Source organism: Neoarius graeffei, chromosome 24 (assembly GCF_027579695.1).
Source record: "Neoarius graeffei isolate fNeoGra1 chromosome 24, fNeoGra1.pri, whole genome shotgun sequence".
NCBI classification, from domain to species: Eukaryota; Metazoa; Chordata; class Actinopteri; order Siluriformes; family Ariidae; genus Neoarius; species Neoarius graeffei.
The window spans coordinates 1,776,373-1,794,657 of record NC_083592.1 but is presented as its reverse complement, the minus strand read 5'-3'; the positions used below and the strand labels follow the sequence as shown (position 1 = coordinate 1,794,657).

Below are 18,285 nucleotides of genomic sequence, written 5' to 3'. Positions count from 1 at the left end.
TTTGCTTTTCATTTCCTGCAGGTCAGTAATAAAAAGCCATGCTGTTCATGAATCCCCATCACAGTTTCCATGAGATCGATGTTGAAAACGTTATAAATACAGTGAAGCTCCTTCTAAATTCGACTTTAACCCCTGATTATAAACTTTAATCAGATCTGCTCTCTTTCTGTAACGTTGCAGGTTTGGGACCTTTAGAGCTCTGCTTCTTCTGCGATATGTATGTTATCTTTAATATAATTAATATAAAACTCCTGAATTATTACTCAATACTACAGTATCTTACTGCTGCATATCTGCTGCTTGTAAAATAAAGATCTACAGATTACAGGCGCTTTAAACTGAACGGTGTATATGGTGGCTCAGTGAGGACACAGCGTCGTTACTGCTCTGGGAAGAAGGGGCTCATCTGTTAGAGATCTAGTACATTTATTAAAAACAATTAAACCTCAGCATTTGGTATAAATAATTCAGTAGAATGATTCTGATGTCATTAATGAAATAAACAGTGACTGTAAAACAAAAGGACACTTTTGGCCATGTTAGAACTGAATTAACATTTCAACAAAAATTAGTTCCATTTCTACATAAACATCTCGTCCATAATCCACATTTTCACTGAGTATAAGTTCTGAAGAGAGTCAGAACAAGCCCTGAGATCAGTCTTATTGTTATGATAGTGCCTGTCATTCAATCTGCATCCAACATGGCTGCCTTTACCAGGGTATCTGCACATTTTTCAAGTACAAATTTAAAGACTTTTAAGACCTTTTCAAGACCTCTAAATGGAAAAATTAAGACTGTACCATGGCAAAGAAAATGATAAATACGACAACTTAAAACTGTTTTCTGCAATAGTTTTTTTTACGAACTTTAAGAAGAATGCACACAATTGGTGAACAACAGGGTGCATCAATGGCAACTGTTAGACATGCAAACAGCTGAAGCAAAGTCGTACGTTTTGGGTCTGCAGAACTACTGTAGCAGCAAGGAGAAGACTGGAGTTTACTGGAGAAAACACCATGAATCATTTCAAAAATGAAAACAATAAACGGCAAGTAGAACCAGCTGAACAAACTTAGCCGGCATTATTTCAATCCCCAAAGATTATCCTTGATGTGTGATTTTGTGTCCGACAGCAAAATCAGTGTGAGTGTGGTACAGTATACAGCTGGCTGAGGAAGTTCTCGAGTATCTTCTGCATTATAGCAGGGAACAGCGTAAACCTGTTTATGCAGTCATACAATCATCAGAGCGTTACATTAAACACAGAAAAACAACTGTCACCTTTCATAACCATTATCAATATTAATCAATGTGTTGTAATAACTAAACTAATTATCATCAGTGCAATTGTTATATCAATGTTCATTATTCAAAAATAATCATTAATAATAATAATTACTTTTTTAATAATAATTTTTAAAAAATTAACTCAATTTTATAACATTTGATTAATCACTACTTATTAGCTATATTAATTAATACCCACGCATCTCTCACTCTTCACAACCACCGCACCACACCACACTTCCTCCAGTAGTTTCCTAACGTTAGTTCTTGATCTACGGAATGCACAGAACGCACAGAACCAATGCCACCCCCAAAAGGTACGCTGGTCACTTTTAAAATTACGGTTAAAAAAATACCCCAAACCAGATGGAGATATTTCACTCGTTCGGTCCAATATTAAATTTAATACCTCCCTTTCGAAAATTCCACTCATTCCAAACAATTTAAGATGTTTTTAGGCCTTGAAAACCGAAAGTTGTATTTAAGACTTTTTAAGGACCCACGGGAACTCTGTTTACGCAGTTGTAGAACGAGGACCTCCTCCATGTGGCTTTACTATGGATAATTGGTGACGTTAGACCCCATGACCTGATCTGATTGGTCGGTTACAGTCTCTGAGTGTCTGATTAGAGGGTTTGGTGTTTTGGCTGATTTTAGTGTTCAGTCGCTGCTGTCGTCTCCCACCACCATGTTGCTGTACATCCTCTGCTGCTCCTGCTTTAACGAGTCCTTCACTTTGGCTCTCTTAAGACCACCGTCCCTACACACACACACACATGCTTACAATGTAAACATGTCACTGTGTATAAACATGATTTAATAGATATAAATTAAATGATGCCAAACCAGGACAAGTCCACCAGTCCTCCTTGTCTTGCAATCAAAGACTTCACTCTGTTAGCAAACTGCACAGCGTCCTCTCCTTCCTGTCCACACAGGAAATGATTCATTCACCCCATGACTGCCATTACAGCACACTTCAGTACTCTGATTCTTTTCAGCAACCTGTTTAAAGCAATCCAACTATTGATTTTGATTCATTTGGTTCTTCACTCAGATTTGTGAGTCAGTAGATTCACAAAACACAATTAAGGTTCATTGCTAGTAATATACACCGACCTGCCATAACATTATGACCACTGACAGGTGATGGGAATAACACTGATTATCTCATTACAGTGGCACCTGTTAAGGGGTGGGATTTGTCAGGGAGCAGCGAGTGAACAGTGAGTTCTCGAAGTTGACATATTGGAAGAAAGAAAAATGGGCAAGTGTAAGGATCTGAGCGACTTTATCGAGGGACAAATTGTGATGGTTGTATAACAATAGATTTGATGAAATATCTCAAGCATGACAGAATGATTCAAGAATCAAATGAATCAAAAATAGCTTAGTTTGATTCAGTGAATCTGTTAGAATTCTGATTCTGATCTGAGGTAATCAAAATACAAATTAATTTGACTCACTTGGAGCTATTCAAATACAATGATTAATTCACAAATCTATCTATCTATCTATCTATCTATCTATCTATCTATCTATCTATCTATCTATCTATCTATCTATCTATCTATCTATCTATCACGGGCGATTGCTCTAAGACAGCGAGGGAGGCTCAGCCTCCTCTAAAAATGACGAACATTGTGTAGGATGAATTGCGCTAGGCTTATGTTATAGCCGACCTTATAACATTGCTATTTCAGATCCAGAATCATAGAAATATATGTGCTCAACCCAACTACAGGGCGAAATCATTCCGTTATAACTTTCCCCAGTTCGCCTAATGTGTGCGTGAGTTTCTCCCCCTCGTGACAGCGCGATGCAGCCCAGCCTCAGTGGACTTCAATGGCATTTGGGAGCTCTGCGCTTGTTAATCTCAAAATGCAAGACGGTTATTGGACAAATACTGTGAAAATGCCCGCCTACGGACTCCCAGCCTCACAGTGGGAGGGACATGGCAGTTTCCGCGAGGAGACTGGTGATTGGTGAAAGCAGCCGGATATTTTCTTTGATTGACACCTAGTTTCAAATATAGACAGGCAGCGGTGAATCTCAGTTCAGTCCCATGCGGATTCGCAAGTGCTGTGGTGTATTGTAAGAGATCAGCTTACATTTCGATTTCATTCATTACATACGGTTTCTACCAGCTTTTTTAGTTTGTATATATTTTCATTGTAAATAAAGTGTAAATATAGTGTTGTCAAGTTTGCTATCTTAGTTCCAGAAATTTCGTTTATTTGAGTGACTGAACTTGAGGGGGCTAGTCAGCTAGCAAGAAAGCTGCGCACGGATGCCGAGCATTGCTGATTTAATTTTGGCGAAGCCATTTGCCAGTCTTCCTTTCGAGGAAAAAATTAAAATTAAAGAGCAGGGTAGACCAACGCCTCAAATTGACTTGGTGAAAAAGGTAGGGAATAATACTCGTTCCTTTCAGCTCTCCTGGTACGAGAAAGTGAATTGGCTAACAGCAAGTGACCCACATCAACAACAGTAAATAGGCTACTTTAGTAATATGTCATGGATGGACCAAAAATATAGAATCTATTTAAAATGTTTATGCTGAGTATATTATATTGGAATATATATTTTTCTGGATATGAATTAAACAGCTACAATTTGGAAAACATTTTTAAACAAAAACACAGCCGAGAACATTTCACACTACAGACCTGGATTAAAAGTGAAGGGTTATCAAAATTGTCAATAAAACATTTCTCAGTCAAAATAAGTAAAATATAGGGAAAGTGTCATTGAATGAAATGTGTGGCACCCAGCTCTACTGCTGAGGTTCCTGACAAAGAGCTGCTTTCAATAATGATCAATTTTTAAACAACATGCCACAATTTTAAAATATAAAATGTTAAAATATACCCCCCCCCAACACCACCATCATGTATATTGGACAGTAGGCTAATGGGCCAAAAGAACCTGTTATTTCACAGTTTGTGACCCTGCCAACAATCAGCCAGATCAGAGGCAAGAGTATGGGCAAAACTGATGTTTTTTCTTCTTTCTTTTAAAATCTGGAAATATCATAACCGACCAGCCTCCCCTGTTTGAAAGACTACCAGCCGCCACTGCTATCTATCTATCTATCTATCTATCTATCTATCTATCTATCTATCTATCTATCTATCCATCCTCACCTGCTGGGTCACGGGTGGTAGGTACCAGACGTTACAGACGATGGCCCAGCTCGTCATCATCCTCAGCAGGTAACTCACCATGCTGTACTTCCCACTGTTCCAGAACGCATCACCGAACCGAGGGTCATACTGCGCACACACACACACACACACACACACACACACACACACACACACACACACACACACACACACGTTACACTCATTGCAACATTTTTCATGTTTATTGCAGAGTTACTCAGGTTAATGATCTGGTTGTACAGGTCCATTGCTGTTTGTAATGCAGACAGTTTATAGGGTTTTTATACCTTTATGGCTACAGGGTAGATGGTGCCTCCGATTTCGAAGCTCCCCTTCTTGAACATCATGACAGACGTGTTATTGATGCAGGTTCCTGTGTGCAGACAGAGAACAACATCAAACATTCACATTTACACATCTTAGTCATTTTTATCCAGGCAGATTTATCAAAAATATTCAGCACTACTGAAGATTCCCTGAAGTAACTTTCAGTCTGTAGGTGATAAATTAATCTGTTAGTGTTGACTCCGCCCACTCTGTCCACCAAACGGAGGTGTTATTTGACTCGTGTGAAAAACTCAAACCTCTGTAGAGCCTGTTAGGAGATCAGCTTGTACATGTCTTTTGATTCTACAACAACAGGCACACAAACAGGTCAGCGTGAACTGCAGTGGAGATGTGTTTCCTGAATCGCTCACCCTCGGGGAAAATGAGGATAGGCAGCTTGTTCTTGTCGTTCACATGATCCCTCAGTCTGGGAAGAAGACACACACAAGACACTCACAATGGTTAACACACATGTTAACCATTGCGTGCACGCACACACACACAAAATCTCATCTCATTATCTGTAGCCGCTTTATCCTGTTCTACAGGGTCGCAGGCGAGCTGGATCCTATCCCAGCTGACTACGGGCGAAAGGCGGGGTACACCCTGGACAAGTCGCCAGGTCATCACAGGGCTGACACATAGACACAGATAACCATTCACACTCACATTCACACCTACGCTCAATTTAGAGTCACCAGTTAACCTAACCTGCATGTCTTTGGACTGTGGGGGAAACCGGAGCACCCAGAGGAAACCCACGCGGACACGGGGAGAACATGCAAACTCCGCACAGAAAGGCCCTCGCCGGCCACGGGGCTCGAACCCGGACCTTCTTGCTGTGAGGCGACAGCGCTAACCACTACACCACCGTGCCGCCCCACACACAAAATGATTTGAGTAAAATGTGTTAAAGTTAATGCAGTGTTGTTCCACCTCTGTGTCACCAGGTGGCGATCTTTCATCTCCGCTCTCTCAAACCAGATGTGTGGACATGCTCGAACCATCGCTCGCTGAACCACACCCATCAAACCACCATGGACCTGCCCCACCTGTCACTCAAAAAAAAAAAAAACTATTGGAGACTGTTGAAAAGAAAACAGATTTCCACCTCAGCAAGAATCTCTTCCTGACAGTTTGGTGTGTTTTTGCCGTTTCAATGCATAAAAAACCCCTTTAGATCAGAACCGATTGGGAGAACCATTGATCTTTTCTGATGTTTTTGATGTGTGTCTAAAAACTCTCCTGACAGATCCAGGCATTAACTATAAAATCAGATGTTTATTTGTTCAGTTTTGGTTCACTTTAACCTGCTACTCGTTCTTTTTCAGTCCATGATCAGGTTCAGACGGGTCACAGTGCTCAGGTTCACACGGTTTTCCATAACATTACCACACTAGGCACCTCAGGAACATCAGGAGAGATGTGTTTACTCTCAGTGGGTGTGGTCACAGAGCCGTCACTCACCATGGCGTATCCTCCATCGTTGGCCAGAATCACCACATCGATGGGAGACGTGTGATTGGCGACACAGATTCCTCCTTTCCTCGGCTTGTTCTCTCTGAAACAGTGTTCAACACATTACATATAGTTAATAGTTTTAATCATTTTTTTCTAAGTGTTGGACCAAACCTGGCAGAAAAAAATCCCTGATCCATCTACATCGCAGGATTGGAATGATAACCTTATAGATAGAAATCAAAGCTCAGTGTTCCTCACAGCAGTGGAAGAAAAATAAATAATTGATATTGTAAAAAACTGCAAACATAAAACATCTACTGATTGTGATAACATTGATATGAAAATTGTGAAAAGGGTCATTGAGGGAATTTCAAAACCATTAACTTTCATCTGTAACTTATCATTCCAAACTGGCAAATTTCCAAACAAAATGAAAATAGCTAAAGTTGTGCCGCTGTATAAAACTGGGGATAGACACCACTACACAAACTACAGGCCTGTTTCTTTATTACCACAATTCTCAAAAATTCTAGAAAAAAATATTCAACAATAGATTAGACAAATTCCTGGATAAGCATAAATTACTCTCTGACAGTCAATACGGATTTAGATCAAACAGTTCAACAGCACTGGCATTAATGGAATCAGTTGAGGAAATCACTAATGCTATAGATCACAAACAGTATGCAATTGGAGTATTCATCAACCTCAAGAAAGCTTGACACAATCAATCAATCATGATATATTAATCAATAAACTGGAACGGTATGGGATCGGGGGATAGTTTTGCACTGGGTGAAAAGTTATTTAAGGGACAGGAGACAGTTAGTGAAGTTGGGAGATTACACTTCCTCATGCTTGGACATTGCTTGTGGTGTCCCTCAGGGGTCAGTATTGGGTCCAAAACTGTTCATTCTCTACATAAATGATATCTGCAAAGTTTCTAAGTTATGAAAATTTGTTTTATTTGCAGACGACACAAATATTTTTTGTTCAGGGGGGAATTTACAGGATCTTCTGGGGATGATCACTGCAGAACTGTCTAAATTAAAGAAGTGGTTCGACAGGAACAAATTATCTTTAAATCTTAACAAAACTAAATTCATTTTATTTGGGAATTGTAAAAGGAATACTCAAGCACTAATACAGGTAGATGGGGTTGATATTGTAAGGGTACATGAAAATAAATGTCTTGGTGTAATTGTGGACGATAAAATAACATGGAAATCCCACATAAAACATGTACAAACCAAACTGTCAAGAAGCATTTCAGTACTGAGTAAGGCAAAACACTTCCTGGACCACAAATCACTCCACTTTCTTTACAGCTCACTAATATTATCGTACTTAAATTACTGTGTAGAGATTTAGGGCAATACTTATAAATGTGCATTACAACCACTGACTATACTGCAGAAAAGAGCCATAAGGACAATTCATAACACTGGTTACAGAGAACATACTAATCCTTTATTCTTAAAATCAAAAATACTAAAACTCACAGATCTGGTTCATTTTCAAACAGCACAAATCATGTATAGAGCAATAAACAACCTACTTCCAGTCGATATTCAAAAACTGTTTTTTCAGAAAGAGGGGGATATAATTTGAGGGGGGAAATGAACATTAAACATCTTTTTGCTCGCACAACCTTAAAAACACATTGCATCTCAGTATGTGGAGTGAAATTGTGGAACAGACTGTCGGGGGGCTGAAGCAATGTCCAAGCATGAGTACAGTATATTCAAACCGCGGTACAAACACATGGGATTCACTCGGTACAGGGAGGAAGAAGGGTGGGACGAGCACTAGGGCTTTTTGCACATATTTTTATTTACTTTGTTTATTTTGTTTATTTTCTATTTTGTTGGTACAGGCAAATATGCTTAATTACTTGTGTTCAGGAGTATGTGATTTAAAAATAGTAAAAAAAAATAATAATAATAATAATAATTTATTTATTAATTTTATATACATTATATACACACACAGGAAGTAAATAGTATTATTAATTAATTGGAAAGGGGGTAGGATTAAATAAGCTAATGCTTCTTCCTACTCCTTTTCAAACATGTTAAGTTAATATTGTTTCCATTGTTTTTAATTTAATTAAGTGTTTTTATTTGTTCTTTTGTTTTTTCTCTTCTGTTTTGTACTACTTTGACATGTTTGAAATAAAGCCTTCATTCATTCATTCATTCATTCACACATGAACCTGAAATATATTACATTTCACTCAAATCGATTCCATTCCAATCAGGAAGCGCAGAAAAACCCTGAGCTCCAGATAAAACACTGTAAATAAAGCCTGTAAGGACCGGGTGGAGAGCTCATGGAGCCGTGCTGCAGCTGCTCTTTCAGGTAGTGTTTATGTGTTGTATAATGGTTCTGTAGTTGTTGTGCAGGTGTTGTGTAATTGTGTACCTGTTGTGGTAGTGTGTGTGTTTTGTAGTTGTTGTGTACCTGTTGTGTAGTGTGTGTGTGTGTGTGTGTTTTGTAGTTGTTGTGTACCTGTTGTGTAGTGTGTGTGTGTGTGTGTGTGTGTTTTGTAGTTGTGTAGTTGTTGTGGTAGTGTGTGTGTTTTGTAGTTGTTGTGTACCTGTTGTGGTAGTGTGTGTGTGTGTGTTTTGTAGTTGTTGTGTACCTGTTGTGGTAGTGTGTGTGTGGTTTGTAGTTGTGTAGTTGTTGTGTATCTGTTGTGTTGTGTTGTGTTGTGTGTGTGTGTTGTGTGTGTGTGTGCTTTGTAGTTGTTGTGTACCTGTTGTGGTAGTGTGTGTGGTTTGTAGTTGTGTAGTTGTTGTGTATCTGTTGTGGTAGTGTGTGTGTTTTGTAGTTGTTGTGTACCTGTTGTGGTAGTGTGTGTGTGTGTGTTGTAGTTGTTGTGTACCTGTTGTGGTAGTGTGTGTGTGTTTTGTAGTTGTGTACTTGTTGTGTATCTGTTGTGGTAGTGTGTGTGTTTTGTAGTTGTTGTGTACCTGTTGTGTAGTGTGTGTGTGTGTGTGTGTGTTTTGTAGTTGTTGTGTACCTGTTGTGTTGTGTGTGTGTGTGTGTGTGTTTTGTAGTTGTGTAGTTGTTGTGGTAGTGTGTGTGTTTTGTAGTTGTTGTGTATCTGTTGTGTAGTGTGTGTGTGTGTGTTTTGTAGTTGTGTACCTGTTGTGGTAGTGTGTGTGTGGTTTGTAGTTGTGTAGTTGTTGTGTACCTGTTGTGTAGTGTGTGTGTGTTTTGTAGTTGTTGTGTACCTGTTGTGGTAGTGTGTGTGTGGTTTGTAGTTGTGTAGTTGTTGTGTACCTGTTGTGGTAGTGTGTGTGTGGTTTGTAGTTGTGTAGTTGTTGTGTACCTGTTGTGGTAGTGTGTGTGTGTGTGTGTGTGTGTGTGTGTGTGTGTGTGTGTGTGTGTTTTGTAGTTGTTGTGTACCTGTTGTGGTAGTGTGTGTGTGTGTGTGTGTTTTGTAGTTGTTGTGTACCTGTTGTGGTAGTGTGTGTGTGGTTTGTTGTTGTGTACCTGTTGTGGTAGTGTGTGTTTTTATTTTTTATTCCATTTTATTCTGCTGTTTTTTACTGAACTTTTACTTCATTTTATTATTTTATTTCTACTATTTTGTTTAATTCTTATATTTTTATTTTTCTCTCTTCTTCCCCCTTTATTTTATGTAATTTTATTTTCGATTGTTTACTGTTTTGCCTTTACCTCTGTAACGCACATTGAACTGCCACTGTGTATGAAACGTGCTATAGAAATAAACTTGCCTTGCGTGTGTGTGTTTTGTAGTTGTGTACCTGTTGTGGTAGTGTGTGTGTGTGTGTGTGTGTGGTTTGTAGTTGTTGTGTACCTGTTGTGGTAGTGGATTGTGGCTGAAAGGCCTCGAGCACAGATGCGGTAACACATGATGTGCACGAGTTCACTGAGCCAATCTTTTACCCTGAACACACACACACACACAAAATGAGCTCAGCACATAGTTATTAAAAGTAAACGGCTGTAAATAAAATTTACAAACTAATAAAATCTAACATTTATTTTGAGCAGATCTTGAAGTAAATGTTATAGAGGTGTTACACAAGAATGCCAGATGCTAACCACTGCCCATTTCCTGTCTCTCAATCAGACATGAAGTACTTCCTGTTTATGTTGGATCGTGTTTCTGATTGGCTGATGATGGTGAAATACCTGACACTGTGTGACAATCTTCTAATCTGTGATTACTTCACACCACCGAAATTCGACACATCATTAGTTTTAACTTTCTCATGTTCAGAACAATTTTACACCATCAAACTTTACACCAGTAACCTTCTCACAGTCAAACTTTACACCATAAAACTTTACACAATAATGTTACATAATCAAAGATAATTTTACATGATCAAAGTTTACACCATCAAACTGTACATGATTTAACACAAATTGTTTTACACAATCAAACTTTCTAGCATCAAACTTGACACCATTAACCTTTTCACCATAAAACTTTACATGTTAAATCTTTACAGGCTCAAACTTTACACAAACACCCGATTCACAGTCAGACTTTACATGGTTGAACTTTACATGATCAAAGTACGGTAATAATTGGAATCCTTCCCTGCAGTAGCTGAAGTGTTTGGTGTGTGTTTACCTGCTGTTGGGCAGAAACCCCACCATTGTGGTGCCGGTGACCAACCAGCTGAGGCCGATACACGCCAACATGATCCTGCACACCAACACACCACCACTCTCAGGGCATCCAGTAACATGGGTACGAGTAATGTGTCAGTAAAGTTAGTTCATTTTACCAAAACCTGTCTCTTAATGAGATGGTTATTTGTTTTCTCTCTGTGCTTCTGACAGTCAACTTCAGCAGCAGCACATTATTGGTACTATTAGTACCAATACTTTTGGTACTCATCTCTCAGTGCAGTGAATTTTCTCCACTGTAGTGATTTGGGACACTGAATAAATACAGTGCACTATGTAATGAGCTGAGAGAGGGTGTGTGTGTGTGTGTGTGTGTGTGTGTGAGACCTGAGAGGCAGCAGGATGCCATAGCGGACAATGACTCCAACCCCCCACAAGACGGTGAGACGCAGTGAGATGTAGTGGAAGTTGTTGTTGGTTCTTGTGAGTAGGTTCCAGGACACGAGTTCCTCGGAGCTGAACCTCTGAGTCACTTCGTCCTCCACGATGCTCTCGATCCCCTTCTTACTGAAGTAGAACACATCACTGAACGCAAAGGCCCCGCCCACCCCCGACCTTGGCCTATTGCGACGCAGCTCCCCGATCTCCTTCTCCAAAGATGAGTTGTCTCGCTGGATCAGACCTGAGCAGGAGGCGGAGCCAAGAGAAACTTTGGTCACACTTTGAGCTCAGAACGTGTGTGTGTGTGTTTCGATCAGGTGCCATTGGTTTTTTTTTTTTTTTGCTACATCCTGTTATACCATAACACACACTTTCTCTGAGACATCACTGTGATCTAACAGGAGAGAACATGACCACTTCAACCTGCCAGAGCTGCTGTTACAGAAAACTAATCAACGCCTTCTGACCAATCAGAATGGAGAATTCAGTGCTGAGAATTCAGAGGAAATAAAGAGACTATGAGCTGCAGACGGGCAGCATGGTGGTGTAGTGGTTAGCACTGTCGCCTCACAGCAAGAAGGTCCGGGTTCGAGCCCCGGGGCCGGCGAGGGCCTTTCTGTGTGGACTTTGCATGTTCTCCCTGTGTCCGCGTGGGTTTCCTCTGGGTGCTCCGGTTTCCCCCACAGTCCAAAGACATGCAGGTTAGGTTAACTGGTGACTCTAAGGCTACGTTTACACTAGACCGTATCTGTCTCGTTTTCTTCGCGGATGCACTGTCCGTTTACATTAACCCCCCTGAAAAAGCGGGGAAACGGGAATCCGCCAGCGTCCACGTATTCAATCTAGATCGTATCAGCTCCGGTGCTGTGTAAACATTGAGAATACGCGAATACGCTGTGCTGAGCTCTAGCTGGCGTCTCATTGGACAACGTCACTGTGACATCCACCTTCCTGATTCGCTGGCGTTGGTCATGTGACGCGACTGCTGAAAAACGGCGCAGACTTCCGCCTTGTATCACCTTTCATTAAAGAGTATAAAAGTATGAAAATACTGCAAATACTGATGCAAATACTGCCCATTGTGTAGTTATGATTGTCTTTAGGCTTGCCATCCTTCCACTTGCAAGTAATAAGTGATATGCGCTGGGATCACACACACAGCGGCTCAGTCCCGAATCGTGGCTTGTTCACTTCACTCGCGCGCTGTGTGAGCTGCGCAGGGCCGGAGTGCGCACCCTCCAGAGGGCACTCGCTGTTCAGGGCGGAGTGATTTGGAGCGCAGGATGCCTGCGGAGCCGAGCGTATCCGCGTATTGGTGTTGCTGTGTGCACGGCTAACGGTTTTAGTGTAAACGCGAATCGTTTTAAGAACGTTAATCTGATGATCCGCTGATTCGACGTAATGTAAACGTAGCCTAAATTGAGCGTAGGTGTGAATGTGAGTGTGAATGGTTGTCTGTGTCTATGTGTCAGCCCTGTGATGACCTGGCGACTTGTCCAGGGTGAACCCCGCCTTTCGCCCGTAGTCAGCTGGGATAGCATCCAGCTCGCCTGCGACCCTGTAGAACAGGATAAAGCGGTTACAGATAATGAGATGAGATGAGCTGCAGACGACGTGTCGGAACACATCAAGACACACCTTACTGCAGAAACACAGCTGAATAACACACACACACAAAGATGATGGAATTTGTCCTTTGTGTTTTCACACTGTAAAAAAAATTAGTCAAGCCAACTTAAAAATGTAACGCAACCTGCTGCCAAAGGATTTTGAGTAAACTCAACTCCGGGCCAAATAGTTGTGCTGACTTGCTCTTTTAAGTCGACACAGATGAGTATTTTATGTTGACCTTACTGTATTTAGCAAGTTCAGTGCATTCAAATTGTGATGTTGAAATAAATTGAAATAATCATTCAAATTAACTTGGCACAAAAAACACTGTTATCCTAAACTATGCTTTTTTAAAGATTTTTTTTGGGCTTTTTCCACCTTTATTGGATAGGACAGTGTAGAGATAGGAAATGAGCAGGAGAGAGACAGGGAGGGATCGGGAAATGACCTCAGGTCGGAATTGAACCTGGGTCCCCGGATTTATGGTATGGCGCCTTATCCACCTGAGCCACGACTTGACTTTAGAAGTTCAGTCCAACAAATTGTTTAGTTGAAATAAATTGAAATAATAATGCCAATTAACTTAGAAGAGCAAGTTGGCACATCATGGTTCTAAGTTGAGTTTACTCAAAATCCTTTGGCAGCAGGTTGCGTTACATTTTTAAGCTGGCTTGACTATTTTTTTTTTTACAATGATTTAGTGTGCATTACATTTTTTAGTTAACACAAACCTCTCAACACTTAAGTTCTACTTCACTTTGCCTATTATTACACAAACAGAAACAAATACCAACATACAAGGAGGGAATTCCCCGGCCTCTGTTGAGGAAAGCTTAGTCTAGACTCCTATACAACGTCTCGTGTCAGTTTCCACGGACTCTCACTCCACCCGACCGTTGAAACTTTCGAACTTGTGAAGTGCGCATGTGCAGTGGCATTAGTTAAGGGGCGTCAATCAGCACTTGAATATATAAGTTCACTTAACTTAATTTTCCAATTCCTATGAACTTGTGATGAAGGAAAGGCGTCTCAACTATTTTTTTAGTTACTTGAACAATTAGAAGGGAAATTTGTTCATTCAACTTAGAATCCTTTTTTCACTCAACAATTTTGCAAGTTACATTTTTTTTACAGCTTGAGATCAATAATCAATATGGATGCTCAGTGACAACTTCATCTACTGTGTGTGTGTTTTCACCATAAGATGTCGAGTATTTCAGTGTCTCCTCTTCCCTATTCCTCTTCTGAATCTTCAGTGTTGCCCACTGAAACACACACACACACACACACACACACACACACACACACACACACACACACACACCAGAGCTCAGATATTTTTATCAGTAAATTAATCATTGTAAATCATAGTGTGTGTGTGTGTGTGTGTGTGTGTGTGTGTATATACCTCCAATGTTTTGATGAGAATCTTCATGTATGTCTCAGTGATGCCGAGAGAGAGGCCGAACATGGCAGGCAGCATGAGGAGCAGCAGCAGAGCCAGGAAGAAGGTCTGCAGTGCAGGAATCACCACTGCCCACACACTCGCCATACTGCACACACACACACGCACCTATACTACACCTATAATCGCAAACTTACCCACACACCTTCATGCCATAGCAATACCACACCTCTAATATCCAACACACACACACCTCTGACCTAGCTCACACACCCATATCACAGCTCTGCACACACACTAACACAGGAAACACAGAGGGAAGAAAAGGAAACATTCAGAAATCCATTTATGAAACAGAAACACACAGATCTCTGCCGTTCCATCTGTTTGAATCAGTGATGAAGAACTTTTACTCCACAGCGCTGCTGAGTTCTGGACTCTGATTGGTCAGAAGGTGTTGATTAATTCTCTCTAACAGCAGCTCTGACAGTAGTGCAGGTTTATATTAATGCACTCGCTCTGATACGTTATGGTTTCTATCGTGACGGCTCATTCGCAGGGGTGTGTCCAGCAGACGCTCTACATGAACAGATTTGTGGAAGGAGTCTCCAGTGTCAGCACTGTGGATCAGTCAGAGGTGAAGCTGGAAGTTAAAGTTTTCCCACAGCTTCCTCCCCAGGACAGAGGAGTTTACACTTCTTTGTGGTTTCTCAGTAACACAACAAGCTGCGTTTTTAGAGAGAATAAAGACAGACTGCTGAGGGGACGAGTGTTTATCGCTGCAATAACTTAAGTAACATGTTTTCATAAAGTGTTAATGCAATTATAAACAGATTAAAAGTATGATGATGTACTTTAATAAATAAGAGTGTGCAATCTCTCACAATTTGTTGTGGTAGAAGAGGAATAAAACACTTGGGGGCATGCTGTTAGAGGAAAATAATCATCATCAGGGTGGTGGCAGAAACTCCACTTCATCCTCACTTTAATGTCTATAATGCCGCTTTTCCACTACAAACGCAGCTGAGCCGTGCCGTGCTGAGTCGAGCTGAGCGGGGCTGTTGGAGTTGCATTTCGACTACAACCGCGCTGAACCGTGCTGGCTGGAAGTGGGTGGACACATTGGGTGGAGTTAGTGAAAGTGGGTGGACGTCACGTGATGTCGTTAAGTGGCGCAAACAGTGACATCAGTGAGCTTTTAAGCGGTAGTCTCACAACCCGAATAGTAAACAATAAACATGGAGGACATGGAGTCGTTAGTGTTGCTGGTCTTGGTGCTGTGGCTTGTTGTCAGCGACAACGCCAACAGATACTGGCAAGAGCGTATAGATGAAGCGAGGCGCATAAGGCTTCAGAAATTCTCGTAATTCGTAATTCTTCTTCTTCCGGGTTTGCGGTGTTTACAGATCCCAGTGTGCTCGCGGGGCGTGTGTGGGCATGTGAGGACACTCCTCCTCACCAATCAGTGCACAGGGGAGTGTCTGCTCACGCCCCCAGCCTCACTCGGCTCGCTTTGGCTCGCTTCAGCCCCACTCCAAAACCATGCGAGTTTTAGGGGCTAAGCAGGGCTGAAGCGAGCCGAGTTGTGCTGTTTTTTGGTAGTCAAAACGCGAGCCGTGTCGGGCTGAAGTGAGCTGAAAAAGGGTAGTGGAAAAGGGCCATAAGAGACAGCGTACAGTGAGAGTGTCATTGCTGTGTAATAAACCACCACAGTGATTCTCCAGCTGGACCTGTGTCTATAGCAACATAAACTCTGCAGCTATCTAAAGATTAGCGTACTGAGTGTTAGAACTCACGTGAAACTGAACATTAGAATTTATTTTCAACAGATCCTCCATGGAGTTTTCTGACAGTGTGTTGTTTTGGGGGCTTTTCCACAGCTAGCGCTGTTCAACTGATTATTAACGCAACACGACTTGTTTCTGCAGATTGATGTGACTGGACGCGGTCCTCCAGAGTCGAGGAACAGAACCGTTTCCATAGCAACGGACTGCTATTCAGAAATAACAGGACGTAAAATGACATAACTGACCAATCAGAATCAAGTATTCAACAAAGATGTGCAATAATTTCTCAGAACACACACACACAGATTATGTCTCTGTATTGGAATTGTGCAGTAGTGTACAGTAGTACAGTATAAAAGAATAAAAAGCGAGTCTGATCCACTTTTACCTGCAGTGTGTGAACACAACCATCATCATCTCTCTCACACACACACACACTTGGACTGTTGTGTGCTGGTATGTGACTGAGTTCTGTTTTCCATGTTTTAAAGATAGATGTGCAGCTCTCTCTCTCTCACACACACACACACACACACACACACACACACACACACACACATCCAGTGCACCATGCACATGAGGGCTTTATTACTTCTTGTGTGTGTGTGTGTCTGTGTGGTTATAAAAAACGGTTTGCACTTTAACCCCGCCCCTAACCTTAAACCTCAACCTTTGTATCTTTTATATGACTGTGTGTGTGTGTGTGTGTGTGCGCAGTTAATCACACTGGGTTTGACTTATGGTGCGTTCATGTGCTATGGGAATTATGGTAAATACCAAACGCCGACATGGAAAGCACACATGAACGCCCTCTCTTGTGGTATTTTCCACTGGGCAACTCGTAGAAAATTTTGATACACGAGTTGCCGAGATGAGATGAACCCTGCATTCATGTGCTATGGGAAGATGATATTTTCCAGTTGGGAAGTGGTATTTACCAGTGTGTTGTGTTCACATGCTTTTGTTGTGGTTGACAAATTAAAGATGGTGGACCAGATTCAAGTTAGCAATAGTTAGTTAGCTATCGTTAGCAATAGTGTCTGCTCTGGATAGGTAAAAACAAACCATAACAACACATTTTTAAAGGAAACGGATTTCTAATGTATTATATTACACTTGTTAATGACGCAACATTGCATAGACACCAAAAACTACCCACTAGTACTAGTAAAAAAAACCTTTAGCAGCGTACAATGCTTAGCATTCAAGTGTCTTGTACCGCTCGCCACCATGTTGAAAAGGTTAAAGTTCATCTCATCTCGGCAACTCGTGTATCAAAATTTTCTACGAGTTGCCCAGTGGAAAATACCACAAGAGGGGGCGTTCATGTGTGTTTTCCATGTCGGCGTTTGGTATTTACCATAATTCCCATAGCACATGAATGCAGCAGAACTTTAACCTTTTCAACATGGCGGCGAGCGGTACAAGACTAGCTTATGAACCAAGAAAGAAGTGGTTTTCACCTACGGAAAGCTGACTCTCACCTTTTAAACGAGTCATGTTATGGATATTATATTATTATAATATGTATATTATAGCCTAATACAAAATATTCTGTGGCTGTCCAAAGAATGCCAACAATGATCTAGATACTGGCTACTCTCATTGTGGCTACAGCCAAATTTCCAAAAACTGCGTGGCATTCAATGTGTTAAGAAAATCTCTACTTGTCATGATTCAGCATTATTTACCTTTTGACTTTTGATAACTCTTATTCCTGCTGCAGCTGATGAACAAGGCAATCTATAATTGTTTTAGCCAAATAACAGGCCTGATTCTGAATCTGGTCCACCAGCTTTAATTTGTCAACAACAACAAAAGCATGTGAACACAACACACTGGTAAACACCACTTCCCAACTGGAAAACATCATCTTCCCACAGCACATGAACGCAGCATTAAAGAGTGCATGAAATAACTTCCTTAAAAACACTTCTAATAAACAGAATCTCATCAAGCATGCTGTAAATAAGTCACTCAGTGAGAGTTGATCTAAAACACTATGGAATCAATTTTGTGCCAAAATGTTCATACAATATCTACTTTTGAAATATCAAACAAAAACGATAAATCAAAATTAAAAAAAAAATTTAAAGTCAATTTTTTTAGCCTGGCAAACAAATTATTCGTGTAATCGTGCAAAATATCAGTCTGTTACTCTTCAGAAACCTTTTATTTTTGT

General features: G+C 40.9%; 1 protein-coding gene across 4 annotated transcripts in view; it reads right to left on the bottom strand.

Moving 5' to 3' along the window:
- Nucleotides 1-409: 409 nt before the first annotated feature.
- Nucleotides 410-18,285, bottom strand: part of agpat9l (1-acylglycerol-3-phosphate O-acyltransferase 9, like) — an 18,513-nt gene continuing 637 nt past the window's right edge. Inside the window, exons 1-13 of one of the 4 annotated variants that reach the window (XM_060907689.1) lie at nt 18,273-18,285; nt 14,320-14,613; nt 14,110-14,176; nt 11,247-11,541; nt 10,861-10,935; nt 10,075-10,164; nt 6,252-6,345; nt 5,721-5,836; nt 5,156-5,211; nt 4,745-4,830; nt 4,437-4,565; nt 2,137-2,216; nt 410-2,050 (exon numbers count right to left, since the gene is read on the bottom strand). The exon at nt 18,273-18,285 is cut by the window's right edge and continues 183 nt beyond it. In XM_060907689.1, the coding sequence (XP_060763672.1) occupies nt 1,951-2,050; nt 2,137-2,216; nt 4,437-4,565; nt 4,745-4,830; nt 5,156-5,211; nt 5,721-5,836; nt 6,252-6,345; nt 10,075-10,164; nt 10,861-10,935; nt 11,247-11,541; nt 14,110-14,176; nt 14,320-14,463 (1,332 nt within the window). In that variant the 5' untranslated portion in view covers nt 14,464-14,613; nt 18,273-18,285 and the 3' untranslated portion in view covers nt 410-1,950. Of the gene's footprint in view, nt 2,217-4,436; nt 4,566-4,744; nt 4,831-5,155; nt 5,212-5,720; nt 5,837-6,251; nt 6,346-10,074; nt 10,165-10,860; nt 10,936-11,246; nt 11,542-14,109; nt 14,177-14,319; nt 14,614-18,272 lie in introns of all 4 variants that reach the window. The other 3 variants (XM_060907688.1, XM_060907690.1, XM_060907691.1) reach the window with 3 other exon arrangements.